The 27,059-nt window shown below is 47.8% G+C and overlaps 1 protein-coding gene across 8 annotated transcripts in view; it reads left to right on the top strand.

The window, feature by feature from the left end:
* Positions 1 to 27,059, top strand: part of NRAP (nebulin related anchoring protein) — a 69,742-nt gene that overhangs the window by 21,948 nt on the left and 20,735 nt on the right. For 6 of the 8 annotated variants that reach the window (XM_047702303.1, XM_047702300.1, XM_047702299.1 and 3 more), the window contains 16 exons: positions 4,009 to 4,107; positions 5,390 to 5,494; positions 7,020 to 7,127; positions 7,374 to 7,475; positions 9,658 to 9,855; positions 10,427 to 10,531; positions 13,170 to 13,268; positions 14,343 to 14,447; positions 15,598 to 15,705; positions 17,179 to 17,490; positions 18,553 to 18,657; positions 21,373 to 21,471; positions 23,078 to 23,182; positions 23,880 to 23,987; positions 24,530 to 24,643; positions 26,088 to 26,285. In XM_047702303.1, coding sequence (XP_047558259.1) covers positions 4,009 to 4,107; positions 5,390 to 5,494; positions 7,020 to 7,127; positions 7,374 to 7,475; positions 9,658 to 9,855; positions 10,427 to 10,531; positions 13,170 to 13,268; positions 14,343 to 14,447; positions 15,598 to 15,705; positions 17,179 to 17,490; positions 18,553 to 18,657; positions 21,373 to 21,471; positions 23,078 to 23,182; positions 23,880 to 23,987; positions 24,530 to 24,643; positions 26,088 to 26,285 — 2,070 coding nt within the window. The remainder of the gene's footprint in view (positions 1 to 4,008; positions 4,108 to 5,389; positions 5,495 to 7,019; positions 7,128 to 7,373; positions 7,476 to 9,657; positions 9,856 to 10,426; positions 10,532 to 13,169; positions 13,269 to 14,342; positions 14,448 to 15,597; positions 15,706 to 17,178; positions 17,491 to 18,552; positions 18,658 to 21,372; positions 21,472 to 23,077; positions 23,183 to 23,879; positions 23,988 to 24,529; positions 24,644 to 26,087; positions 26,286 to 27,059) is intronic. The other 2 variants (XM_047702304.1, XM_047702302.1) reach the window with 1 other exon arrangement.

The following is a 27,059-nucleotide window of genomic DNA, read 5'->3' as shown; positions in this document are numbered from 1 at the left end:
GAAAAAGATTAAAATCATCTATTTTCTTAAAAAGTAGTTAAGGTGGTTTAGATCTGAGTGCATATCATAGTTATTTGTCAGTGATGATTATCTCTAACCAATTAATAATTTAACAAATAATTCAGCATATACTTACTAAGTACCCAGTGCTACTTTCCTTCACATTCCTTTGGGCTCAGCGTGACCCTAGTACATTGACTTGGGTTTTGCTCTTGGTAAATGGTCTTCACATTGCTCTCCCTTTTGCTCAGATTGAGAACAGTGGGGGTCCTGCTGGACATCTTTAGTGTTTAACATGGTTTATAGGACAACAAAGGAGGATCATTGGCAAATGATAGTTTAATGGATGAAATGGGCTTTCCAAATGTATAGTAAAGCAAAGGATGGGAAGTTGAGGAATATAAAGGGAGACTAAGCCTTGCTTCTTCTTTTCCCAAGAAGTTTGGTTGTATTGACTTACCACTGCGCTTCATGAAACCCAAGGATACACTTGACTACCTAAGCTACTTCCTTCCTTTTTTGGCTGCATGCATCACCTGGGACTTGAGGACTGAGAGCACCTCATAAGAATGGGAGCTATTCTGTTTGTAGATCTCCATCAACCATGTTCGAGAGCCCAGTGAAAACTAGAGAGATTCTTACAACTTTGTACTTCTGTTGTAACATGACTTGCTATTATGTTTGTTTGTGTAAGACTGTGGATCAAACTAAGCACATGAAATATAGCCTGCTCACCTGGGCAAACCCGAAAGAAGAATGAAACCAGCCTGGGTTAGAAGGATTAATTAGAAGCAGAGGGAGATTCTGAACTGAAAGCCGAGGAGCCTGATTGAGGTTGCAGAGGTGTTTAGTTTGGCCACACAGTATTTAAAAAACAATGGTGCCAACATATAGAGATTTGGGGGGTTGATAAAAAAATTCATATTTTCACCTATTCTAGAACAATCTAGAAACTCTGGAAATGACAGCCCCAGTTCCCATGTGGTAGCAGCTGCCTGGGACTGAGTGGCAGGTGCTCTGTCTTATCTTATTCTCTTTGGCCTTCCCTTCCTGGTTCCTGGGTGAATTTGAGTTTACCACCCCTAGTGCAGGGACTTAAATATTCAGGAAGTTTGGGAAATCCATTACAAGAGCATTTATGGTCTCTCTGTCTGGTGGCTCTAAAGGTGGTCAAATAGATATGAAATTAAATAAACAGGCATGGGTGTTTAATTAGAGGGCATTCCTTTCAGAAGGATTTGATCAGCACTAATAGCATTAAAATGAGACTCCATCCTCAGCAAAGCGTTCCTTCAGAAAGTAGATGGAAGCAATGGCCAAGGATCTATGATGTTGCAAGGATGTGATTAATCATGGAAACTGTTAATTATGTCCTGCAGAGGAGAGTAATTGTGCTCTGCAGCACTTTAATGCAAAATTATTGGGAAGGAATATGCCTTTTAAAAAATACAGTTTTCATGACATTTTATCATGCACAATTCTGAACTCTAATAGACTCTTTATTATGAGATGATAATTTCCCCTCTGAGTAAATGCATTAGGACACCAGAGCACTCTAGTCTCATTAATGGTTGACATTGAAATGACTTTGTATTTCCTACTTTTTCTATATACCCTACATCTGCAACTGAGAATGAGCAAAACTTCTGTCATTGAACCATTAACCCAAAAGCACAAAGTGATGCTGTTCTTTAGCTCTGAATCCAACAAAATACCCCGTGTCCCGCTGTCAGGAACACTCTGTTTTTCCTAGATGCTGTCCTAGAAATTAATCTATAAGTCATTTGTTTGTACTCAGAATATATTTCCCTGTCTAAACAGTAGTAGCTTTGGCTACAGGGGACCCCAAGTTCATCTGTAAAATAAAAGTTCCAAGCACACTACACTAGCTTTGGTAAACCGGGTTTAAGTGCAGTGGATGAGAGCCACTTCGGGAGGCAGAGTGCTAGAATTTGAATCCTGACATTAGCTGGGTGACCTTGGGACAGTCACTTCAGTCCTCTGGGCCTCAGTTTTCACATTGTAAGGTAGGGATAATAAGAGGATGGTGGCCAGAGGAACATGGCCAGAGGCGGTCAGTGGAGGTCGGGGCAGAGATGGCAGCAGACAGTGGGGACACAGCAAAGAGGTGTTATGTTCTTAGGCTTGGTGTAAGCCTAAAGAAGCTGCCCCACTGTTTGGGATACCAGGTGGGGTCCTGGGCTTCAGGCAAGAAAACAGAGGCATGAAGCTTAGGTGTGAGAGGTTCAATGGTTCGATTGCTGTGAATAAACCCAGAGGGTCGCTGATGGATAGGGCCTCACGGAGCCTGTAAGTGGGAGGGGGGGTAGTGTCAGGTGTCCCCAGGACTGAGTCAGTTTGGGGTCCTGAGAGCAAGGACCCAGCTGAGATATCTACATAGACAGGGCTGTGTCTGAGTGTGCTCACTCTGTGCAGAGTAGATGCTCTGTGACTGTTTGTTTAAGCCATGAATGAATGAATAAATGAAGGACAGGGGACCACGCCAGCAGAGGTCATTCACCGTCCACAACCTCACACTCTTTCTCTTCACTTGTCTGCATCCTGCCTCCCCTTGCCCCCTTGCGGGTCCCTGGGGCTCTCAGTCAGCTCCCCTCTACCCCTTGCCCTTATTCCTTGCCCTCAAGCCTCCAACATGCTCTTCTACCTCCCTGCTCAAGTCCCCATTCCCTCTGCAGTGGCTCTTAGGAGGTTTGGAGGAAAATAAGATGATTGGATGAATATCTTCTCATGGGCAAATGGCTAATAATCCTTGAGTCTCTGAGGGGCAAATTGTACTTTCAGAAGGGAAAATCCATGAATCACCAGTTTCTTGAAATGGTGGGAAACCAGAAGTCCCTGCACCAGGCAGTCCTGGAGGCTTCTCTTCTAAACCCACCCACCCTTCTTCTTTCAGGAAAGTGCCTAGCTTCCATCCCTTTTCTCAGGGACTCGGACAAGGCCAAAGTGAGGGCCAGGCAGGGGCTGGCATACAGGGTGAAGCCATGTTTAGAATATCCTCACCCAGAGCCTGATGTGCCATTGCCTCCCACTTACCATATCAGCTGGACTTTTTGTCTCTCTTTCATTTTTCTTTCCCGTTTTAAAAAACCTCTTTTCTTTTGAAGTATAAAACATATATAGAAAAGTACATTAAGTATAGACAGGCAGCTTGAATTATTATAGAGTGACCTTGTGCATGTGTTTTCTTTGGAAGTGCACCTAGGAATAGAATTGTGGAGACTTGGGGTACGTGTGTGCCAAAGCGCCATATTGGTTCCCAAAGTGGCTGTGCCAACCCTCACTTCCGCCAGCTGTGTTGTGAGAGTCTCCGCAGCTCCACATCCTTGCCAGCCCTTGGTGTAGTCGGCAGTTTAAATTTTCACTCTTCAGGCGAATGTCGAGGGGTGTCTCATTGCAGTTTTAATATACATTTCTCTGATTCATAATAACAATGTGGATGGGTGCCTGGGTGGCTCAGTCGGTTCAGTGTCTGCCTTGGGCTCAGGTCATGATCCTGGGGTCCTGGGGTAGAGTCCCGCATCGGGCTCTCTGCTCAGTGGGGAGCCTACTTCTCCCTCTGCGCTCCCCCTGCTTGTGCTCTCTTTCTGTCAAATAAATAAAATCCTTAAAAAAAAAAAAATAACAACGTGGATGAGCAGCTTTTCCTATGCTTACTGGCAGTTTAGTTGACCTCTTCTATAGTTGACCTGTTCAAGTCACTCACTCATCAATGTACTGGGGTTTTTTTGTTTTTGTTTTTGGGTGTTTTTTTTGTTTTGTTTTGCTTTGGTTTGGTTTGTTTGTTTATCTGTGGGCTTGGAGTATCTGTTGGTTTCCAGTTGGAATCTTCGATCCTTCTTTTGTAATAGGAGAATTAATAATAGGAGAAAAGAATAGGAGAATTAGCTCTGCTGGGCTTGGGGTAGGGAACTAAGCAAATCTTAGAGAAAACTGCTGGTGACATCTTCTTGTATCTTTTCTTTTCTTTCTTTCTTTTTTTTTAATCAGGTCAATTACAGGCAAAGCATCGACAAGTTGAAGTACAGTTCTGTGACCAACACTCCTCAGATTATCCAAGCCAAAATCAATGCCCAGCAACTGAGTCACGTAAGTCCCCGGCCCTTGCCCAGCCAGATGTGGGGGATTCAAGTGCTTTGTGGCCCCTGGATAACTGGTTCCCCAAGGGTTTGGCGTTCATTAACAGTAATAGATGTCTTGTGACAACCACAAGATGACCCCCCCTTAATTTAAACTTTTTATTATGGAACATTCCAAATACATCTAATTGTAGAAAGGATAGTGTTATGAGTCTCCATGTATCCCTCATTCAGCTTCTATCCATCATGGCCAGTCTTGCTTCATTTGTATGCCCATCCCCTTCTCCCTCCTCTGTTATTTTGAAGAAAATCCCAGAGATTAAATAATATAATCTATCAATATTTTAGGGTACCTCTCTAAAAGATAAAAAAAATTTAAGCATATTTATACAATTTAATACATCACACCAAAAACGAATAATAATTCTTGGTGTCACTAGTATCTTATTAGCATTTAACATTCCAGTGATCTCATAAAGTTATAATTCTACAGTTTTACATTTTGTTTGAATCAGGATCTGAATGAGGTCCATGCTTGTGGCTGGTTGATAGGTCTTTAAGATTCTTTTCATCTTTAAGGTTTCCTATTTATCTCTCTTCTTTCCTCGCAAGTGGTTTATGGAAGAAGCTGGAGTGTTGATCCTGTTATGTTTCCCATGGTCTGAGCCTTGTGAACTGCATCCCAGTGTGGACTTCATGTGTTCTTCTGGCCTACAAATGTCTTATAAAATAGTATTTGCATCTGTAGGTTTGATCAGGGTTAGGTTCAGTTTTGGGACAAGGATGCTTTGCAGATGATGCTGTATTTTTCCACTGGAAGTCACATAATGTCTGATTGACCTTTCTTTAGGTGACTTAAGGTGGCTTTTTTTTTTCAGTGTGGGCAGCCATGGGATAATTACTCTCTGAGTATCTTCTCTGTATGTAAGCAAGATGTTCAGCACTGTGGCCGTTAAAAAAAAAACACACAAAAAAACAAAAAAGCAAAAAACAAGTTCTCTACCCTCTAGTGCTTCACGGAGAGTTGGTGAAGTAACCACAGGGAACTCTTTTATAAACTCATAACCCTGAATGTGCCTTTGAATCGTTTTTCTTTTCATTCAACCTCTTTAATCAGTTCATTTAAACCATTCCTAAAATTGCAGGCTTCCTTGTCAAATGCCTTTTCTAGAAACTCCTTCTCAGCTATGGGCCCAAGGGGAAAGTAAAAAAGAGAGCGTTGCATCCAGAATTCACCTCTGTCTATCTAGACACCTTGCACTTACTCTGTGGGTTTATTTTAAATCCAACAGGTGAATTATCGTGCTGACTATGAGAAAAATAAGTTGAATTACACCTTGCCACAGGATGTACCTCAGCTGGTGAAGGCCAAAACCAATGCTGAACTATTTAGTGAGGTGAGCAAGCAATGGAGGTGAGAACATGGTAGAGTTTAACTAACCAACGTGAGGATGAGGGCACCAGGCCTGGCAAGCAGAGACTATTGTCGTTGTGAGAGACGTTCATCAAAGGCGCCCATCATGTTATGGTTTTGAATTTTGCTGTCTCATGGCAAGTGGTTGTTCCCTGGGGATAAACTGATCACAGGAATTTAATTTTTATTATGTAGACATGTGTTCAAATGCACACACACCACCGTCATCATTGTCATGGTCCTGGTGAATTCTGACTGCTGCTTTGCTGTGCAAAGAAAATTTAAGGTTTTGTGTTTTTTTTTTTCTCTAAGATTTCTGTTATTTATTTGAGAGGGAGAGTGAGAGAGAGAGGGAGCACAAGCAGTGGGGAGAGGAAGAAGCAGTGTCCTCACTGAGCAGGGAGCCTGAACCGGGGCTCGATCCCAGGACCCTGGGATCATAACCTGAGCCCAAGGCAGACGCTTAACCAATTAAGCCACCCAGGTGCCCTGAAAATTTCAGTTTTAAGATTAATCTTAATCACTAGATTGTTCCTGGAGTCACAAGAGGGCTATGATTAGGCTTTTTGTCCTAGATGGGGGCAGGAGAAGAAGAAAAGGAGCCACCATTTATTAAATGCCTGCTTTATGGCTGCTCATTGAGATGGCCACCTTACATTTGAAATTACTGAGTCATCCTAACCCCTAGCACCTATTTATGGCATAGATACAGTAGCATGGGCTTTGGTATCAGAATGCCCTGAGTCAGAAATTGGTACTGCCATTCTTAAGCTGTGTGACCTACGTAAGGTCGTTCGATGTCTCTGAGCCTCACAGGCCTAAAGCAAAGATTGACCGTTGGAGAGTAGAAGGCGATTTGATAGGTGTTGTTACCATGCCAACATTAGTAACTTATGTCTTTACCAGCTTAGTTCCCAGGTGCATGTTCTTTATCCAATTTATCCCCACAGCAACCCTGAGACAGGTAATAGGAGGTTTTATGCTGTTTTTTTGTTTTCTTTTCTTTTTTTCTCTTTTTCCCTTTTTCTTGCAAATGGCAAAGCAAGGCTGAAAGAGGTAATGTGCTTTGCCCAAAGTCTCATGATCAGGAAACAGCACAGCCCGGATAGACACGTGACTCTACTCTTTGTTCTGTCCCATCACCGCTGCCCTGCATGGCCCCACAGCTCAGGAATCAATGTACTGTCTCCAAAATTGCTATTTTGACAATAATAGCCGAGATTCTGGTCTGTAAACAGATGAAGAAACCAGCTTTGTTGTTGTTGTTGTTTAGAGAGGGAGAGAGGGGAAGGGCAGAGGGAGAGAGAGAGAATCTTAAGCAGGTTCCACACCCAGCACAGACCTCGGTCTCACTACCCAGAGGTCATGACCTGAGTCAAAGCCAAGAGTTGGATGCTTAAGCGACTGGGCCACCCAGGTGCCCCTGTTGTTGTTCTTATAAATGTCTTTTTAACTTTGGGCAGGAATTTGGATCATGACTCTTAGTCACCTGTGTTTCTGTTTGCCAGGTTAAGTACAAAGAAGGCTGGGAGAAGGCCAAGGGGAAAGGATTTGAGATGAAGCTGGATGCGATTTCTCTGCTAGCTGCCAAAGCCTCCGGAGAGCTCGCTAGCAACGTAGGTTTCCTCTCATTAACTCAGAAATGTATAAGAAATGGTTCCCATAAAAATGTCGGCGGTCCCGCAGAAAAAAATAATGACTGCTTACATTGTAAACATCCCAGGACTTTAATCTTCTTCTGGGTTCGCGGAAGACCCGGGAGGTTGTTTTCAGAATTGCTCCCATTACCTTGAGAATACCAAAGCCCCTGAGGTGGCACAGTTTCTCTTCCCCTCACCGTAGACTTTCTTCTTTCTCTCAAGATTAAATATAAAGAAGAGTATGAGAAAACAAAAGGCAAAGTCATGGGCACTACAGACTCGAGGCTTCTGCACTCCCTGCAGGTGGCCAAGATGAGCAGTGAGGTAAACTCTTTCCTGTCCCTCAACCCCTTCCTCAGACTTGTGCTGCTTTAAGTGTCCTTCCGGGGCCAACTTCACCTGGGACCTTATGGTTGACTTCCACCTACAAATTCTCTCCTGGCTTATGCGAGGAGTTTGTTCACTTTCTTTATTTAGATGAGGCGTGTGGGCCCACAGGGTGACTGGCATCTACGGCTCAAGGTACAAAGGTGTCTGTCCACCTGTATTAATTCTGCAGAAGTCTACCAAGCAACTACGATGAGCAAGATCCTGTTAAGACACCAGGGCTGTAGGAATGAACAACACATAACAGTTTCCTCCCCAGGGGAGCTTAATCTTATAGGGAGAGTCAGACACTAAGCATCCTGCTTGTTGTGGCAATGTCCCCAGTGGGTCCTGTGGCCGTGACACACTTGATGTACAAAGTCGTTAGCAAACAACTGGAGCATGGAGACTTCATCTGACCAAAGTGACGCTGCTTGTAAACAGCTATAATGGCTGGAGATTAACCCTCTTAGGTGTCACTTACCAAGATGCTTTGGGGGGGAGGATAGACTTGGTGTCAGGTCAGGTCTTCCCTGACGATGCTGAGCAGGCCAAAAGGACACAGGAGCGTTGAGTTTCTGCTTTACAGTTGCTGCTCCTAGTTAGGAGGCCAGCTTATGCTGCTCCCATGGTGCGGCCAGATATAATTACCTGGTGAGTCATTTAGGAGCCATGGTTTGACTAGAATAAGAGAGTTGGCATCTGGGTTGCCATTTTGGATGTGACTATGGAACAAGTCCTGTGAAGTACATAATCATGAAATATACTAAGACATTGAGAATTTGGCTTCTTTTTAGACAGAGAACAAAATGACATTTCTTATTTGCAGTGGAGCAGTTGGGACCAAAAAGATTATGTCTTGTCCAAAACCATATAGTAGTCAGTGATAAAAGTGGAGGGGTAGCGTTAGAGCCTAGGACTCTTAGTACTGGCACCATACTGCTTCTTCTGTAGCATGCCACCTCTCCCACCACCATTACCACCATCACCATCATTACCATCATCATCATTATTACAACCATCATCACCACCACCACCACCATCATCACTATCACCACCCTCAACACCACCACCATCACCACCACCATCATCACATATTCACTATAATCACTATCATCATTGTCACCACCACCATCATTACCATCACCATCACTACCACCATCACCATCATTACCATCATTATCATTATAACAACCATCACCATCACCACCATCACCGTCATTACCACCACCATCACCACTACTACCACCATCATTGTCACTATCACCACCACCACCACCACTATGACCACCCTCAACACCACCATCATCACCACATATTCACTATAATCACTATCATCATTGTCACCATCACCATCACTACCACCATCATCATCACCACCATTACCACCATAACCATTCATTACCACTGTCATCACTATCACTATCACCAACACCACCATCACTATCACCACCACCACCATCACCACATATTCACAATTATCACCATCACCACTGTTACCACTATTTTCACTATCATCACTATCACCACTGTCATCACCACCATCACTACCATCATCACCATTATTACCACCATCGTCATCACTATCAACATTATTACCACCATCATCACTATCATCACTATCACCACCATCGTCATTATCATCCTCACTGTGAACATTTTTCAGGTGTTTGCTCTATGCCAGTCCTTGTACTAGGTGGATTTCAACTACTATTTTGCTTGCTTATCACAATAGTCCCCTGAGAACATTAGCCCTTATAGAGGTGATGTAACTTTCCAGAGGTCATCCAGCTGGCAAGGGATAGACCAGCTTGAACTCAGGCTCATCTGGCTCTGGAGCCCAACCTTGTCATTCTGCCTCTTAAAGAGTCTACAGAAACCTTGGATAGAGGCTTCTCCTCCTGGATCAGCCAGATAAAAAGGTTTAATATTGGTGAGAGGCATTCCTCCTACAGACAAAGTAGTGTGGAACCATAGCTCCCCAGCACTGCCCCCTTCTAGACCCAGAAATTGAGTCACACTTTTCTGATAGATGAGTGGCATTGCCAATTCCTCATGAAAGCCCAGGCTTCTTTCCTGTGTTGTAAATCACTTCTGCAAAGGCAGATTTCAAATAATGGCCTTGTTGATAACATTCAAGGTTGAATACAAGAAAGGCTTTGAGGAGAGTAAGTCCCACTTTCACCTCCCCATGGATATGGTACACATCAAGCATGCTAAGAAGGCCCAAGCTCTGGCCAGTGACCTAGACTACAGGACAAAGCTGCATGAATATACCGTACTGCCTGAAGACATGAAGACTCAGTGGGCCAAGAAAGCCTATGGGCTTCAGAGTGAGGTGAGCCCCCACTCACTGCCAGTTCTCCTCACGCCTCTCCTGCAGTTGAGTACAGGGACATTTTGAGGGTGATTTGGAACCTGTGCATGAGTCTATGATGTAACTCATAGGAGCAGGAAGAACTGCCAAGAGGGGCTGGACCCAGGGAGGATGGGCGGGGAGGTAGAGCTATGGATATTAGTCAAGACAGTGGAGGCTAGAGCGTGGAGACCTGGGGCTCCGAGCTATTGCAGGAGTCAAGATGTGCTGGTAATGGTGACGAGCAAAGAGGAAGAAGCAAGTGTTGAAGATGGCAAGTAAATCTTGGAAATTTAGCAGGGTGGTAGATAAGATTTTGGTGAAAAAGTCTGAAAAGCCCTCTTTGTCGTCAGTGGTGGGGTTCTAACACTGAGACAGAACATGCTACAAGGTGGGCACAGTGGCTTCACCCCCAAGGAGAGTGCTATAAAAGTGTAGGGGGACAGTTCTTTTAGGAAAACCAAGGCAAGAGTATGGATTCCCCTAAGTCTCCCATCACCTTTGCCCCATCTGCCTCCCTGTGTCCCATTACAGCCTGGGTTTTCTCTCGCAGCTGCAGTACAAGGCCGACCTAGCATGGATGAAAGGAGTCGGGTGGCTGACGGAGGGAAGTCTCAATCTGGAACAGGCCAAGAAGGCTGGGGAGCTGGTCAGCGAGGTAACCCGAGCGCAGGCCCTGGCTTCTAGTGGCTCTCAGTCCACGAGACCCTGAGAGCCGTCTTTCCCTCTGCTTCTCCCTCCCCAAGCCCTGTGGTTGTTTGAGGCCTGACTCAGAGGAGTCCTTCTTCATTTTGGCACCTGCAGTGCACTCTGGGTAGTCTTCCACACCCTTACCCATCCTGGGCAGGTGTCTGCAAGGAGCCTATCGGTTTACATAGAGTAGCAGTGGCATCCAGAGAAAAATTCGGAAGGGAGGTCATACTCAGTCGATGGGCACGTGGGGAAATGTGTTTGTCACGGAGGTGTGTGCGATTCCTCCTGAATCAGAGAACCTGATGTTCCGAGGTCAGTGTTCCCATGATGCCGGTGCCTTACCCTCACTGCAGACTCCGGGCAAGTTTCTGGAACCTTCCGATCCTCTTCCTCTTGGGTAAAACCGAGACTGTTAGAGCATCCCTGCGGCTCTAAGCCTCTGCTTCTCTTTGCACCCTGTAAAGCTGGCTTTGGCAGAGGGCAGAGAAGGACTTTTGAAGGGCATTTCATTCGGAAGTGTGACTATTTCAGGAACTCTGTTTGGGCTCTTCAAAGGGAACTCTTGCTTCAGGATCGGGAAGGCTGAGTCGGCATATCTCTTGCAAATGGTAATGATAGTGATAATGGAGCTGACCTTCATGGGCTGATAATAATTATGTCATTATTTGACGGCTTCGAGAGCATTACATGCATATGGTGCATTTATGGCTCACAACCGTCCTATGGGAGTAGACACTCTGACTAACCTATCAATATCCTCATTTTCATGAGGAAAGAGATGGAGAGTCACATTTCGAGCAGGTAGCAGAGCTGGGCTCTGTTCCGGTGTGTGTGATCCGAGGCCCCAGCTCCTGCCCACGAAGTGGTCTTATATCCCCAAAGCACGTTTTATAAATTAATCTTATTTTTCCTGCTCATCATTCTCTCAGACACAGACACACTAAGGGTTGGAACATAGAAATAAGGAAGGTAGAGAAAAGTGAACGACACGTTAGGGTTCCTCTTACTTAGCTTCTTTTCCAGCCTGCTCAACTCCAGGTGGAGCAAACAAAGCCCCGTGTGTCTTGGATAAAGGTTTGGGGAGGAGACCCAGCTGGCTGACCTCCATCCTTGGGAATTCCCATCTCTGCCTGACTTCCTGTGCCTACTAGTTATTAAGCTCCTCAAGGGCCAGGAAGACAGCACCCTCTTCTCCTGTTTTATATTTCTATTGTACCCTGTACAGGGTGGATTCTTGGCTCCTCAGTAAGTTCTTACGATTTGACCAAAGGCAGAGTCTGGAACGATCGGGAATTTCCCACCATGGAAGGGTAATGCGACTTCCTTCAATTGTGTGGTGAAGTTTTCCCATTCAACACACTGGAACGAGAGAGGAGAATAACAAGTCTCTTTGGAATATTGTCTCTAGAATTTCTTTTTTTTTTTTTAAGATTTTATTTATTTATTTGACAGAGAGAAAGAGATCAGAAGTAGGCAGAGAGGCAGGCAGAGAGAGAGGGGGAAGCAGGTTTCCTGCTGAGCAGAGAGCCCGATGCGGGGCTCGATTCCAGGACCCTGAGATCATGACCTGAGCTGAAGGCAGAGGCTTTGACCCACTGAGCTACCCAGTCGCCCCTATAATTTCTTTTTCCTCAAGGGAGGACACTTGGAAGCTTCGATATTCCAAACCCTATTCTGGGCTCAGCTGGTATCCGTGACCCTCTTGCTGACGGCACCGGGGGTTTGCTCCTCTCGGCTCTCCCCTCCACGTGAAGCTTCAGCTTCAGTCCGCCATGCTCAGCTGCCTCCTTTCCCGTCAACTTTGGCATGTCCCATGGAAAAGCCGAAGGAGCCAACCTCCGGGAAGGACAAGGAGTCCCTGTGGGGAGACAGAATTAGCACATCTGAAATATTGCCAGTTACTGTGTGGCTGGGAGGTGGGAACACCAGGAGGACAAGACCTCAGTGATCTGGAACACGGAGAAACTGTGAGGGTGAATCCCACCAGGCCGCCAGCCTGCTCTGTCCGCGACCCCCCACATGTCCTCTCCCTAGAGCACAGGGCTCTTTGGATGGTTGCAACAGCACCGCGCGCTCCGGCGATGGCTCACGTGAACACTCTTATGCCCCCGGACTGCCCTTACCGAGAGCAGAGCCGTGAAGCTTCTGCCCCTCCCACAGTGGGGCAGCTGCTATTTTTTGTACCATTGTGGCCAGAGTGGCTCTGGGGATTAAGGGATGTGCCCAAGGCCACGAAGCTGGAAAGAGGCGGAGGCGAGCTTTGGCCTCTGTCTTCCGAGGGGTAAAGTCCCAGTTCCCTCCGCCTCCCTTCCTATGCCAGATCTCGATTTACAAAATGGATGCATCTCGGGGCACAAGGAGGGATGTAAGGGTTAGTGGGGAGGACAAGTTCAGGGCCTCGCTCAGGACCAGCAGCTAAGAGAAGCTCCCCAGAGCAGGCTGTGTCAGGTCTGTGGGGTCCCGATGGAGCTGCAGGCCCCACGGGAGGGCTCCCGCCCAGAAGATGGGGGAATCCCTGAGAACGTGCATGTGGTCGTGAGCACAAGTGCGGTGGTGGGGACAGCCAATCCGAATGCCACAGGGTCCCTTTTCTTTGGAAACAGAAAAACTACCGGCAGAGGGTGGATAAGCTGAAGTTCACCAGCGTGGCCGACAGCTCCCAGATGGAGCACGCCAGGAGGAGCCAGGAGCTGCAGAGCGGGGTGAGTCCCAGGCTGCCCCAGCCCCGCAGGGCCGCTGTGTCGCAGGCTGGGCCCAGGCGCAGTCTAGGAACCGTGAGCCTTTGCTTTTGACAGGCTGGGCTCGGCTTGCCCGGAGGCCTCCAGGCTGTGTGTGGGAACCAGAGTCCCTGCTCTCCCTGCCTCACCCACTCCCCTCCTCGGCTGGTTTGAGGGAGAGACCCACTGACATTCTTCTCTTCCGGCTCTCAGAATTGCCCACTCTCTTCTCTCTCCCTCTCCTCTCTCTCTTCAAAGACTCCATAATTCTGCAGCCAGTAGAGAATTACCTTTGAGGAGGGTGACCTGATCTCAGATCTGGGTGGCACGACAATGAAACAGCACGTGCCTTATTTACACATCAGTGTTCGGCACTCGCCACCCCCACCCCCGCCACCGAGCAGGTGCCAAGCTGCTACAATGGGGCCAGGACCTTACTGGCCTTCCTTCCTAAAGGTCTAAGTACACGTGCCAGAAAAGGTGCCACCCACAGAGCTCAGAGTCAGCAGGGAGCCGCTGTGTGGGTGGGTGGGAGGGAGGGAGAGTGAGAGAGAGCAGCGTGCTCAGATGCCCACCGACGCTGACTTTCAGGTCACTGCTCACTTTCCGGGTGTCAGCACCTGTGAATGCACTGGGATTATTGGGATTGATGGTGGGGGGTGCAGGCGGCAGTGTAGGCTTCGAGTTTTTCTCCTTCGGGGAGTCTGTGCTCATCCGAGACCTCTGGGGGGTTATTTCCTGCGGCTGTGGGCGGTGTAGATGGGAACAGCTTGGGAAGGTTGATGCCTTCTCATGGCAGAAGTGTGGGGACAGAGACCCTGGCGGTGTTGGTTCCCCAGCCACATTCTCCTCTCAGCTCCTTACTGCCGCTGCTTCTGCCTTCACCCCTCCGGCCGGAAGCCTCCTTTATTGCATTCTGCTGGCCAGTGTCTGGTCTGGGCTGGTTTGTAAAGGACTGCCTGTGCAAGTCACAGAGGCGGCAAGCAGATCTGAAGACGCGTCAGTGATGCCGGCCCACCCCGCACCACCTGCTCCTGACCCAGGGCTCTCTCCCAACAGGTGGCCTATAAGGCAGGAAACGAGCGGTCTGTCCATCAGTACAGCATCAGCAACGACGAGCCTCTCTTCTTACAGGCCCGAGCCAACGCTGCCCATCTCAGTGAGGTATGGCAAGAGGGAGAAGGCAGCTGTAGCCTCTGCTTCCCCATGTAGGCCCCTGGGCAGCAAGACCCACCCACCGTATTGGTGTGTCAAGGGAGGTTCCACACATCTGGGCACTGTAAATAGCCCATCCAGCAGACCTTGATCCTGGCCAGTGTCTTAAGGGGAGGGAAGGACCACCTTTCCTAGAACAGAGCGGGTGGGAATCTTGAACGACTGAGAATATAACAGGGTAAGAGGCAGTGGTGATTGCTGGTCCTATTTAGAACAACATTAGGGTATTGGTAAGCAAGTGAAACTTCAAGGTGTTCACGCCACACTGCTTGGGTTTGCTCCTTGGGTCTACCACTTACTACGTATGTGGCCTTGGGCAAGTTCTTTGCTCTCAGTTGTCCCATTGGTAAAATCAGGGTCATACTAGTTCCTGTCTCATTGGGTTGTCACAGGCTTCAGTGAGTTAATATACAGAAATCCCTGGAAGGAGTATGTACAATGTAGCTATTACTCCTAGACACAAAAGCATGCATGGTCCCAACTTCCTTCTCTCTGTCTGCTAGGAGAGGCCTTCCTTAGCTCTCACACTCAGCAACCTGGTCCTTGGAGTCCTGGTCCAAGTAATAGGTAGAGGGGAGAATTAGAAGGAGCAACAGAGGCTAAATCAATTCACACACATAGAAAGAGCAGGAGACTTGCAGAGGAAGGAACTTGAAATCTGCAGGAGGGGGCAGGACAAGAGATAGGAGGAGCAAGGACAGACCCAGGGGGACTAGAGACTGGGGGCAGGAAGACAAAGGGAGGTAGTAGCTGTAAATGCAGCAGCAGCTGGTCTGGGGTGTGAGTAGGCGGGGGTGGGGAACAGGCCTTTCAGAAATGTTGCTGTGGGTTTTGGAACGTTGCACCTCGGCCATGTGTTTGAGACCTCCCTGAAGACTCCTAGTATTTTTCAAGGTCTCTGGAGTTTGAATTCTGCTTCTTTTGACGGAAGCCCTGTGTGTCAGGAGGCCCTGAGGCAGGAACAAGGAGGTCCGGTGGTATTGCGGGTACCAGTTTGCTGTGGAGGGACGGTCAGTGTTGGCCTCTGAGAGAGAGCATTACAGAGGCCAGGGTAGCCCTCGCACGGGAGGGTGATCTCTTCTCTCCTGCCTCTCCTCAGAAACTGTATAAGAGCAGCTGGGAAAACCAGAAGGCAAAAGGGTTTGAGCTGCGTCTCGACTCCTTGGGCTTCCTGGCAGCCAAAGCCAACAGGGACCTGGCCAGTGAGGTGAGTCGGTGCTCAATGAAGGCTGCCATTTTCCGTCTGGGAGAGTCAGAGAGTTTCTGCACAGGCTCTTCAGCTCTCTGAGTGTCAGGGTCCAATCTGTGAAGTGGGGAGAGAGGTGACCACTTTGCAGTGAGACTGCCACATAAGTGCCCAGCACACTGCCTGCCACACGTTGGTTTTTAGTAGCTGGAAGCATTAGTAGTAGTAGTAGCAAGACTGGTGAGCTAAATGGGTTATTTGACAGATTAACTGATGCCCAGAGACCTTCCAGGACTATCTAAGGACGTTGTGGCTGGTCACCGACTAAGAGTACGGGCTCTGGTAGCAGGTGGACCTTGATAAAATCCTCACTCTATCCCCTCTCAGCATTGTGACTCTGGGAAGGCTGTGCCACCTTGCACCTCTCCATTAACTCATCGGGAAATTGGCAGTTGCAAAGCAGTTATGAGGAAAGGAAACGATTTCATGCGTACTGAGTTTCCGTCGTCCAAAGCCATCTGCTGGGAGTCTGATGTGAGCTAAGAAGCCTAAGCCAGAATGTAAGGCCAAGTCCGCTCACTTCATCAAGACAGTCTGGCTTCCGAAATAGATGCACACCCATAAATGTACTTGTCTCTATAAATATATGGAGATATCAGCTGAACTAAACAGTGGCTTGGTGACGTGGTCGATCTACCTTCTGGCGTAAGCTCCTTCTCTGCTCACCTGGGAAGAGCTCACCAAGCATCCCTGGTCTGCAGACATGCTCTGAGGCCTGGAGTATGTGTGTATGTGGGGGGGTGCACGCTCACCTCAGAGTGAGGGTTCAGTAAAGACTGCTGTTGTAGCTGGTACAGAGGAGAGGAGAGCCCAGGTCTCCTGATAATGTTGAAAAGGTTGCCACATGCTTGTGTCCTGTTACAGTTTTCAAAGCATTTCCACACATATTTATTTCTTCTGATCTTGGCCTCACATCTTTTTCCAAGCCGGTGTGCTCCCTCGTGCTCCCCACATTCCTGCATATTTCTGTAAGCTCCATTGTGTCATTTGAACTCTTTTCTCAAACAGCAAGCATATTTTGGCTCTTCTGTGTCTTCTTTTCATGATGACTTTCTGCTTATGGTGTTTTCACTATTCCCAGGAAGGTATTTAAAGTGACTTTCATGAAAGCAGCAGGCCACTTAAAACTAAAGCCAGGAAAAACGAGGTTGAACAGTAGAGATAAGAGACAGAATGTCACCAGGAACTCGGGAAAAGACCGTAGCATAGCTGAGCCTTCAGTGTAGCTCTGAGCTGACGGGCAGCTGAGGTGAAAAGGGAAATAGTGAGTAATATTTTAGTTCACTGTGTGATGATAGGAGGCACACTCCTTATGACTCTAATTCTAATAACATTCTGTTGTGTGGCTGTGTTGGAATTGTCGTGCCTTCGGTTTGAAAGTGAGCAACGGCTTCAGGAGATGCTAAGGCACTCCACTCTCTTCCTCCCGTTTAGGTGAAGTACAAGGAAGATTACGAGAGGTCCCGAGGGAAGCTCATTGGGGCGAAGGACGCCCGGGGCGATTCACAAATGAGTCACTCACTGCAAATGTCCAAGCTGCAGAGTGAGCTCGAGTACAAGAAAGGGTTCGAGGACACCAGATCCCAGTGCCACGTCTCCCTGGACATGGTCCACCTCGTGCACGCCCGCAAGGCCCAGCATCTAGCCACAGACATCGGCTACAAGACAGCATCTCATCAGTTCACCTCTTTGCCCACGGACATGAAGGTGGAATGGGCCAAGAAGGCATACGATTTACAGAGTGATGTAAGCTCCGTGTGTGCACGTGTTCAAGTGTGCTAGTGCCCCCACCAGTGTTTGCCCGAGCCACCCCAGACAATAGCTGATACATCCAGATACCTGTTTCTGGATCGTAGGGCGGACCCATCCTCCCTCTCCTAGCGGCTCCACTTTTATTCCAGCTCTGCCCACTTTAGATCCTATACCAGCACCCAGAAAAATCACAAAGGGACTTTCTTCTCCTGGGGTTTGCTCTGCCTTCGTTTCCCCTGTTTCCTTTTACTATGGAGGGGGCAGATGTATGTGTGACATTCCTAACTGTGGCCTGTTCTGGGACAGCATCTCCCATCCTCCTTCCAACTTGGCAGTCCCTTTTCAGGAGCAGCAGGTTAACCCCCCAGAGCCCTCTCCCCTTTCTCCCTGTGTGCCCCACCTGGCTGTTCCACGAGGGGCTGGGGAGGGCAGTGCTGACACCCCCTTCCTCGATGAGCTGTTTCCGGATAGATGGGTGATATGCTAGTTTTAGACAAGTGTCCATTTAAATGGCTTTCCATGAAAACGACTCCTTCAATGGCGAGTAAAGAAATGAGAACCCCCCCCCCGCCCCACCCACCCCCGCGCCACACCGAGGTGTAGGAAGGAATACGGCGCTGTGGGAAGCCTCGGCTGTCTTGTGAAATTCCCTCAAATAGCTCCCCACCTGGGTTCTGTTGTGAATTCTCATTTTCTTCTCCCCTGCTTGTCATTTTAAGCAAGGAAACGGGGAAAGCAGACAATGAGGATGCTCCTCTTCCCGAGGTAGACACGCGTCCTTAATGAGGGACCAGGTGGATGAGCCCCGCCCGCTCCACCCCGGGCGCTGCTGGGCGGGGCCTAACGCGCTGGCCTGGGGACGCTCCAATTACAGGGGAAATTAATTGACATTTTGGAGCCCTACCTGTGACTGTACAGAAATGGATAAGACAAAAGTGGCATCTAATTTGACTCAGCTGGCACCAAGGCGACATCTGGGCGCCGTTAATAGCCCTTTAAATGTCTGCGCACCGACAATGGCCTGCCTTTTTTTTTTTTCCCTCTCTCCTTTGTCAGAACCGATACAGGGCAGATGTGAGGTGGATGAAAGGCACGGGCTGGGTCGCCACCGGGTCATTAAATGTGGAGCAGGCGAAGAAGGCAGGAGCACTCATTAGCGAGGTGAGACTTCCTGACAGCGTGCAACAGGCCTGGCTGCACGAGGCATGTGGCATTTCTGTATAAAATTAAAATAATTTCCACTCAAAAGGCAAAGAAAAAGGCAAAGCTACATGAAAGGCCTGGAAACCCAGACGAGGGCTGGTAATTAGGGGGAAACTGCATACCAAACACACACCAGTAGGGGCCCACTGAGCCCTGGCAAAAACAAAGTTGGTGACAAATGGTATTAGGAATAGTAACGACAATCAAAAAAGAGCTCAATTGCTACCCACCAACTTACCTTTTTAATGAAGCAACAAGGGAGAGATGAGGAAAAGACCCATTTATTGCACCCAGAAAGCTCTTTCATGACTTTCTGTGCATATTCTCCCTCTCCTTCTGCTACAGTGTAAACAGTTTGAATATTCACGTGGAGTGGAGCATGTGACTTGGGTCTCTCCTGATTGGGGAGGGGGGTCTCATTTCTATTTAAATCTCACTCCTGTCTACTTGTAGCCTCCCTGGCTGGACCCGAAGGTGTCATGGCATGTTAAAAAGAGCCGTCTGCTCATATTTTAGGAGAGTTTCACTAAACAGATCGTTTAAAGACTAGATTAAGTTTTCTCAGTCTCAAGACTATTGACATTTTGAAAACTCTTGCTTGGGGGGAGCGGGGGGCTGTCCTGAGTCTTGTGAGGTGTTTGGCAGCACCCCTGGCCTCTACCTTCTAGGTGCCAGTAGCACCCTCTTCCTGGTTGTGACAACCAAAAATGTCTCCAGACTCTGCCAAAAGGTAGAGAGCCACCAGACTAGACAGGCCAGGGAGTAGTCCTTGCCTCATGTTCACACTGTGGCTGCACACCCTCCAACAACCCAAGTCCCCCTCTGTTCATGTCTGTTTGCTCAGGAGGCAAGTGAGAATTTTTTTGGTTGCTTTCAGAGTAATCTGGTCTTTCTAGACTTTTCTGGGTTGGAGGGAGACCACAATGACATAGCCCCAGGAAAACCTGTAGCCTTAGTTACTAGTCTCCTGGGACCTTGTTTTGAGAAGACTTTCCTACTAAGTGAGTAGGTAAAACAGAAAGACCCCTCAGTTGTTTTTTCAAACACATCTGCCTAGCATTGATATTTTCCTGGGGGAGGTTATTCTGACATGTCACAGAGTGGGTTCTGAAAGTAGGATCGGTCTGAGTGGCCTAATTTTTTGGAATCTTAGTCAACATGCAAGCCTTAGAAGACCCTGGGAGCTCTGTGGCTATTGTACTACCCTAAGTAATTCAGTCTGATTGAGGAAAGGCCTTCTTAAAAGGATGATTTTGAGAAACTTGCAGGAGCAAACATCTAGGTTTGAGGACTCATGATCCTAAACTCTCACTGGACCCACTCATAAAAGGATGTAAAAAATGAATTATACACTCAATTTAGACTTCAAGATGATCCCTTCATGCATCTAAGTCTGGCACCCAAGGGATCTTTCTGGAACTATTTATCCCATGGTGGGCTTAATTTTCCACCTCAACAAATGTGCTTATCTTCTACGCTTCACACCAGTTCTCAACTTCAGTCAGGCAAGAAAATCCTTCGGCAACTTTCCCCAATCATCTCATTTCAGTTTGGCACATTTCCAGTTTAGTGTTAAATTGCCTGACCTCTTAATTTTCAGACAGAATGCCACACACTGTTGAAAGAGCCACAAATGTACACACGCCTATCACTTAAAGCAGGAGCTGGCAGACCTTATTTGTCAAGGACCAGATAGTAAATATTTTCAGCTTTATGGGCTACACGATTTCTCTTGCAGTTCCTCAACTCTGCCATGTAAATGAATGAGCACGGCTGTGTTCCAATAAAACTTTATTTATAAGAACAGGTGACAAAACAGAGAGGGCTGGATTTTGAACTGTATCTGCTTTAAACAAAACAGCATACAAAAATGGAACCTGATAAATGAGGAAGTGTTTATAAAATATTCAATTTGTGGAAAGATACACTTTATAATTCAATTGAGATAGCAACTGTGCTAGTCTTCTGGAAGTGTATTTGGATTAAAAAAAAAAAACCAACAGGAATTAAGTGTGACTTTTAGAATCTGAATGGGGTATCTAGATCTTTGCCAGCATTTGAATTCTTTGTAATTCTTTGTTTTTTTTTTTTTTTCCCCCAATGTCTTTCAAAATGTATGATGGCTCCTTTCAATAATAGCGGTCTTCTTTGTGTTATTGTAACATTTTAAAGAATTCTTGCTTGTGTTAACTGGGTCCTAAAGTGATTGAATTGTTATATCATTGGCTGTTAAATGCAAAGGTTTTGACTGTGATGATCTCTGCGGTGTCCTTTTGGGGAAGGAAAACGGGACACCTCAATTGATAAATGTGACTTCCTTCTTGCTTGGGGGACCCAAACTAAGATAAGTAAACAACCGTGACACAGTATTTGAAGCCTATAAAAAGAATCCTTCCCTAAGTGTGCATCCCGCAGTATTTTACAGGAATAGCCTAATTTTGCGATGTTTTCTTTGCACCAGGTAGAAATACTTTAATGTTAATTGACATGAGGTTATTCTTAAATTGAAACAAATATTAACCTGAAGGCACCGAGGATATAAAGATGGAGGAAGCCGAATAATAATTATGTTCACAAATTCACTCTAATCTCAAGCAACCTATGATTTTCCCTTTCAAATGGCATGAAAGAGCAGCACAAAATTCACAGCTTTGATCTTTTTCTGCTCAACAGAAGAAGTACCGTCAGCATCCAGGTGCTTTGAAGTTTACCAGTATTAAAGACACTCCGGAGATGGTCCAGGCCAGAATTAGTTATACCCAAGCAGTGGATGTAAGTGATAATATATATACATTATGACTCTAAGAGTGGGCTCCTCTTTCAACACCGCGATTGAAGCCGAGGGGTTCTTGTCTTGCTCCTTCTGTTGTTCTAAGGATGAAGGAACTTGTTGTCCTTTTGCCAAGACACACCTTAGCGGGGGTGCCTCCTCATTAGGATGCAAATGGGGTGCTACTGCTCTTCGGATGCCAAGCGGGGCTCCGCCACCCCGCCGTCCCCATGCTCTCCTATCTTCCCATTTGCATGTTTTCAAGAATTGTCTGTGGTGGGGCCTTTCCCCCCTGCCCTTCTTGTTTTGAAGTGTTGTTTTCAGAACTGGAACTTTGAGGGCCAAAATTCTTGGTGATTGGGAGACTCAGCCCTGCTAGGACTCCTTGGGACCCAAGGGCAGAAATTCTTGCTCTCTGAATTCCCCTAACGACTTTGAAAACGATTTGGGTCTTGTGTACGTAAGACTAACTTAGAAGTCATTTCCCAAATTCCTTTTATAATGTGGAACTGAGATCTGGCTTTTTGCCCTCATGGCACAGTGTTTGTTGGGGACTAAATTGAACCATGAGATCCTATAAAAACTCACTTTAGGGTATGGATCAACCCCATTTGGCTGATTTTATTGAGACAGGCCCACAGATCCTTATGCAGGGCAGGCGCACCTTAGAGATATCTTCAAACCATTCAACTTGCCGTAAGGAAAATTTACAAAAATTGATGGGAGAGGAGTTTTAAGATTCTCTCTTGCTTCCCAGTTGAATACATTATTCTGGGGATGCCTTACTCAACAGGCACTTGGAAATGTCCTCAGTGCCTGTCAGAACATGTTATGGGATGATTTACACACTTACAGGTTTAGGAATTTATAATTTATTGACAAGCAGCCCAGCAGAAGCACCCTGAATTCTGAGAAACACAGATGGTCAAACAAGAACTTTTATATGAAGGAAAACACCACCAGATTCTTCCTTACCCTAACCGACTCTAGGGGGCACTGCTGTGATACGGAGAAACTTGGACACACTAATAAGATTTAGGATAGAAAAGGCTGGTTTAGAAACTCTCTCCGGTGGTCGATGCCAACTTCGTGTGTCGTCTCTACGAGGATGTCATGAGCCCAAATCAGAGTTCTGGGTGACTAGTACCCCAGACCCACCGTGTGGACATTTATTAGCACAAGAATCCTTGAGATGAAGAGAGGGAACAAGGACTGAAGTTGGCCCAGGGCAGATCTCACCTGTGGAAGAGCCATCTCTCATGCTTCTAGATTTCGATGCCCTCTCACGGTTTATAGGGCATAACAGAATTACTAAGGTTGAACTAGATCTTGTTTTCTGCTCACCCATGGTCAGCAGATGCTACAAGTGGAGAGTGTTCGCTGAGCGGCGAGTTTCAGCCTGTCTTGTCCCGAGCTGGGAAGGGGGGCTCGGGAGGGGATGAGGCGCACGTCGCCGTGCTGGCTGTGAGATCTCGGTAGAGGCACCCAGCATCCTGTCTCTACGGGGAGGGGGCAGCCACCCCACCCTTGTCCCCGGGAGTGCAGCATGGCTGTTGCCTGCATGGAGGAGGCTCCCGGGTCTAATACAGAACCTCTCTTCATCCACAGAGGTTGTACAGGGAACAAGGAGAAAACATAAAGCATCATTACACTCAGACAGCCGACCTCCCTGAAGTCCTGCTGGCCAAGCTGAATGCCATGAATATCAGTGAGGTGAGGCGGATAGAAGGGGTCCTGGTTTTAATTAGGGGAGACCAGGGGGCCTGGGCAGGGCACAACAGCCTGGGCTCAGAAGGGCCTGGAGCCTAGTTTAACGCTCTGCTGTCGCCATCTTAAAATGTGTCATATCTTCATTGGCATGGAGCTCTGCAGATTAGGGAGGCTGTCCTGCAGAAGAGTCAAGCCCATTTATGAGAAGGAGACTGGGAAAACTGCCTTAGTATGAAGGGCATTTGTACTGAGGGGCTGAAATATGGAAGCATCAGAATATAGGCAAGTGCATCCAATGGCTCTGCCAAGGAGAGACCCTGCCCTCCCGGGATCGTGATCAGCAACATCCCCCCGCCCTGTCCTTTGATAGAGACTGTTGAGTTTTCTGTATTTTACGTAAAGAGCTCTGCACACTCAACCTTATGCTTGCTGCTTCCTATTCAGAGACATGTGGGTGTGTCTGACTCCAAGGAGTCCCCGCCAGGAGGCTCTACCCCCATCATGGGTGGACACAAGGCAGGATCCAACTCTTGGTGTTTGCTAAGACACTGTGATTTCGAGCTTCAAGGGGGGGGCGGGTTGGCGGGGGGCGGTGTGTGGGGAGAAAACCCAACAACAAAGCAGATCCCCATGTCGGTAATGAGAATTTCAGAACCGCCAGATCCCATGACGTCTTTATTTGTCCACATCTTCCCAACAGACACGTTATAAGGAATCCTGGAGCAAACTTCGGGACGGTGGCTATAAGCTGAGATTGGATGCCATTCCGTTCCAGGCAGCAAAGGCTTCTGGCGAAATCATAAGTGATGTGAGCATCCATCCCCATTACCGTGTCAATGCTTAATACTGACCAATTTTTACCGCATTTTGCCCCTCACCCCTGCCTTCTTTTGCCTGTGGATACAATCCTCTGCTCTCCCGAATGACTGTGTTAGGGCGATCGGATAACGACCAGTGAGAAAGAACAGACCAGACAACAAAAAAATCCCTGGGCCCGGGTACAAAGCCCAATGCCGGACTGTAACTCCAGACCCCGGGCAGATGAAATGCACCCTCCGCCAGGCACTTTCCTAAAGCAAGTCCGCAGGCAGAGACTGCTAACAATGCACCCACCTTCCTCCAGCGTGGGCCGCCCAAGTGCTAGCGCGTCCTGCCACTTCATACCCAGCCCTTTAGTCATTGGGAGTCTTGCATATGAAAGACTGGGCCTTTTGACGACTCCCGCGCGTTTTCTTTTAACTCACCCAGTCACTGTCAAAAGAACAAAACATTTTCGCCCAATACCCACCTCTCCCATTCCGTGTCCCTTGTCCCCGAGCTGTTACTCTCTCCCGCTCTCTTTCCCTTTAGTACAAATACAAAGAGGCATTTGAGAAAATGAAAGGGCAGATGCTTGGCTCCCGGAGCTTGGAAGACGATCTCAGCCTCGCACATTCAGTGTATGCGAACTCGCTGCAGAGCGAAGTAAGTGGGAGAAAATACGGTGGAGCTGGTCCCCCACACCCCCGGCTAATGATGTCCAGCCAGCTTACGTCCTTGGTCCTTCTGGTTGTGGCCAATGGTTCTGTCCAGATGAACTCTGTGTCGCTGTTAGGTCCCTTGGCTCCTCTGGGCTTCCACTTCTTCCTCCATCAAGAGAGACTTAGCTCCCTTTGGGACTGGACATTCTGTGATTTGACTGGTGGCCCCAAATGAGGGCTTGTGGGTTAGATTTGCACAGCAGAAGTACTCTCTTTGGTCTGCAGAGTGAATCGATTGCAAACCTTTAAAAATGGAAATTTTCACATAAAAGTTTTAGACTTCTGGCCAGAAGCTGGGCCTGGACCCCTCAAGGCTAGAGTTGAAGTGGACTGCAGAGAGCTCCATTGAGAAGGGATCTCTGTTTCCCTGGTCATGCAGCTCCCCCCCAACCCCCCACCACACCTGCTTTACTCCCTGGTGCTACTTGTCTGGGCCCTGGAAACATCTGGGTGTGCAGCCCTTGATTTCGATCTCCTGGGTGCTGGCACGAGTGTGTACATGCTGTCCCCTTGCACACATGTGAGTTGGCTGATGGATCCACTATGTCACAGAGGACTAAGCCCTTTTGCACGTTGAGCCTCACTTGACCATCAAACTGACCTAAGAATGTGGGGTTGGACATGAATTGTCCTTGGCTTTATGCTGGGAGTTGGGGAGGATTCATGGAGATGGGAGCAGGAGGTTAGGGAGGAGTAGCTGGAGCTCTGGGAAGGATGGAGGAAGTGGAGATTATGCATCAGAGTTCCAAGAAAGCCCGGAGTGAGTTTCATCGATCTTTCAACAGCTTCTCTGAGGACTGCAGTGGGGCTCATGGTCTGAAATAGGCCTCTCCTTTCTTCCTTCAGCATGCATGTTGGGCTCTTGGGAGCACCATCCCTCAAAGCTGACCCCACTGCTCCTGGCCCCCAGATTTCTTAGGAGGTCTCATCTGGTGCTTTGAAGAAGCTCTTCACAAGCTCACCCAAGTAGACAATCCCTGGTGTGAAAAATCTGAACTTGAGAGGGTGACGGGGAGAATCTGGTATGTGACAGGGAGAAAACCAGGTTAGCCTGTAGCTTCTTCCTTCTGGAAGACAGGAAGATCTAAAGACTCGAGCAAGGGAATCACTGACATTATGTCTGTTTCTTGAACTTTTGTATGGTCTCCAACTGGGGGAGCCATGGGCCTTCGTCATCCAAATCAGGATGACCTCCAGGAACTGGGGGTGGTTAGTGTCAGCCCCGGTCCCCACTTCTGAAGCCTGTCCCTGCAGGAAGGGAGCACTGGTCTGGCCAGGATTGTCTCCCCAGCTTATCTGGGACAACTGCATTGCTACCACTCTCCCTGATGGTCCTTCTGCAAATGGTGGCTTTGAAACAGGCACTGTTGTTCTGTCTGCCCCTCTAGGTGAATTACAAGAAAGGCTTTGAACTCTCAAAGGCACACTTCCATCTGCCGTTGGACATGGTAACCCTGGTGCATGCCAAAAAGGCTCAGGGCCTGGCCAGCGACCAGGACTACAGACACCCGCTCCCCCAGTACACTTCCTTGGCCGAAGACCTGAGGCTCAGCTGTGCCAAGAAAGCTCATAAGTTGCAGAGCGAGGTAAGGAGACCTGGCATCTCTCTCGGGGCTCCATCAGCTGAAATTTGACCATGATCATGACCATGAAGCTCCTGTTGGCACTGTAGGGGTCTCTGGAGGTGAGAAATCCTAAACCTGGGTTTTCTTTGGAAACACTGCCCGGTGTTCCTGCCCAGCACGATTGTACGGATTTAACAGCAGCAGGAAACATTTACTGTTTCTGAGCATTACGTTTTCATGCATGATCTCATTTCTACCTCAAAAGAACCCTAAGTCAATAGTCTTTATCCTATTTTAAGGATACATTACAGTGAGGCTCAAAGGAGGGGAAAATGTAGCTTGCCCTAGGTCACACAACCATCAGTGAGAAGAGGGGGCTCGAACTTACACGGTGTCTGACCAAGATGCCCTCGGTTCACAGGTCTGCATGTTTAGGATTTGCCAATGGCATTGCCTCTGGCCTTAGCTCGGACTGGGGGTTCTTTATGGGGCTCAGTACATTCCTGAGCTGCCCATTTTCTGCAGGAGCCTATGCTCTGTTGGGAGAGGGTGGGTCAGAGCGGACCCACTTCAAGCAGAGGAGAGTGTCCAGCGGAGGGCAGGACATCGGGCCCCAGAGATCCTTCCTGGGTCCCTGAAGGGAGTTGTAGAGGCCTTGATGGGCCTCCCACATGCATTTCAAGCTCATGCTGCCTGTTTGCTGAAGGAGGTGGCCCGGGATTGTTGGGAAGTTTTGAGGATTTCCTTACTCTCAAAGAGAGCCTGGATGTCTCCTCTCAACAGGCAGGGGCATCC

This window comes from Lutra lutra, chromosome 14, assembly GCF_902655055.1.
Source record: "Lutra lutra chromosome 14, mLutLut1.2, whole genome shotgun sequence".
Classification (NCBI taxonomy): domain Eukaryota; kingdom Metazoa; phylum Chordata; class Mammalia; order Carnivora; family Mustelidae; genus Lutra; species Lutra lutra.
This window is presented reverse-complemented; position numbering and strand designations above follow the sequence as displayed.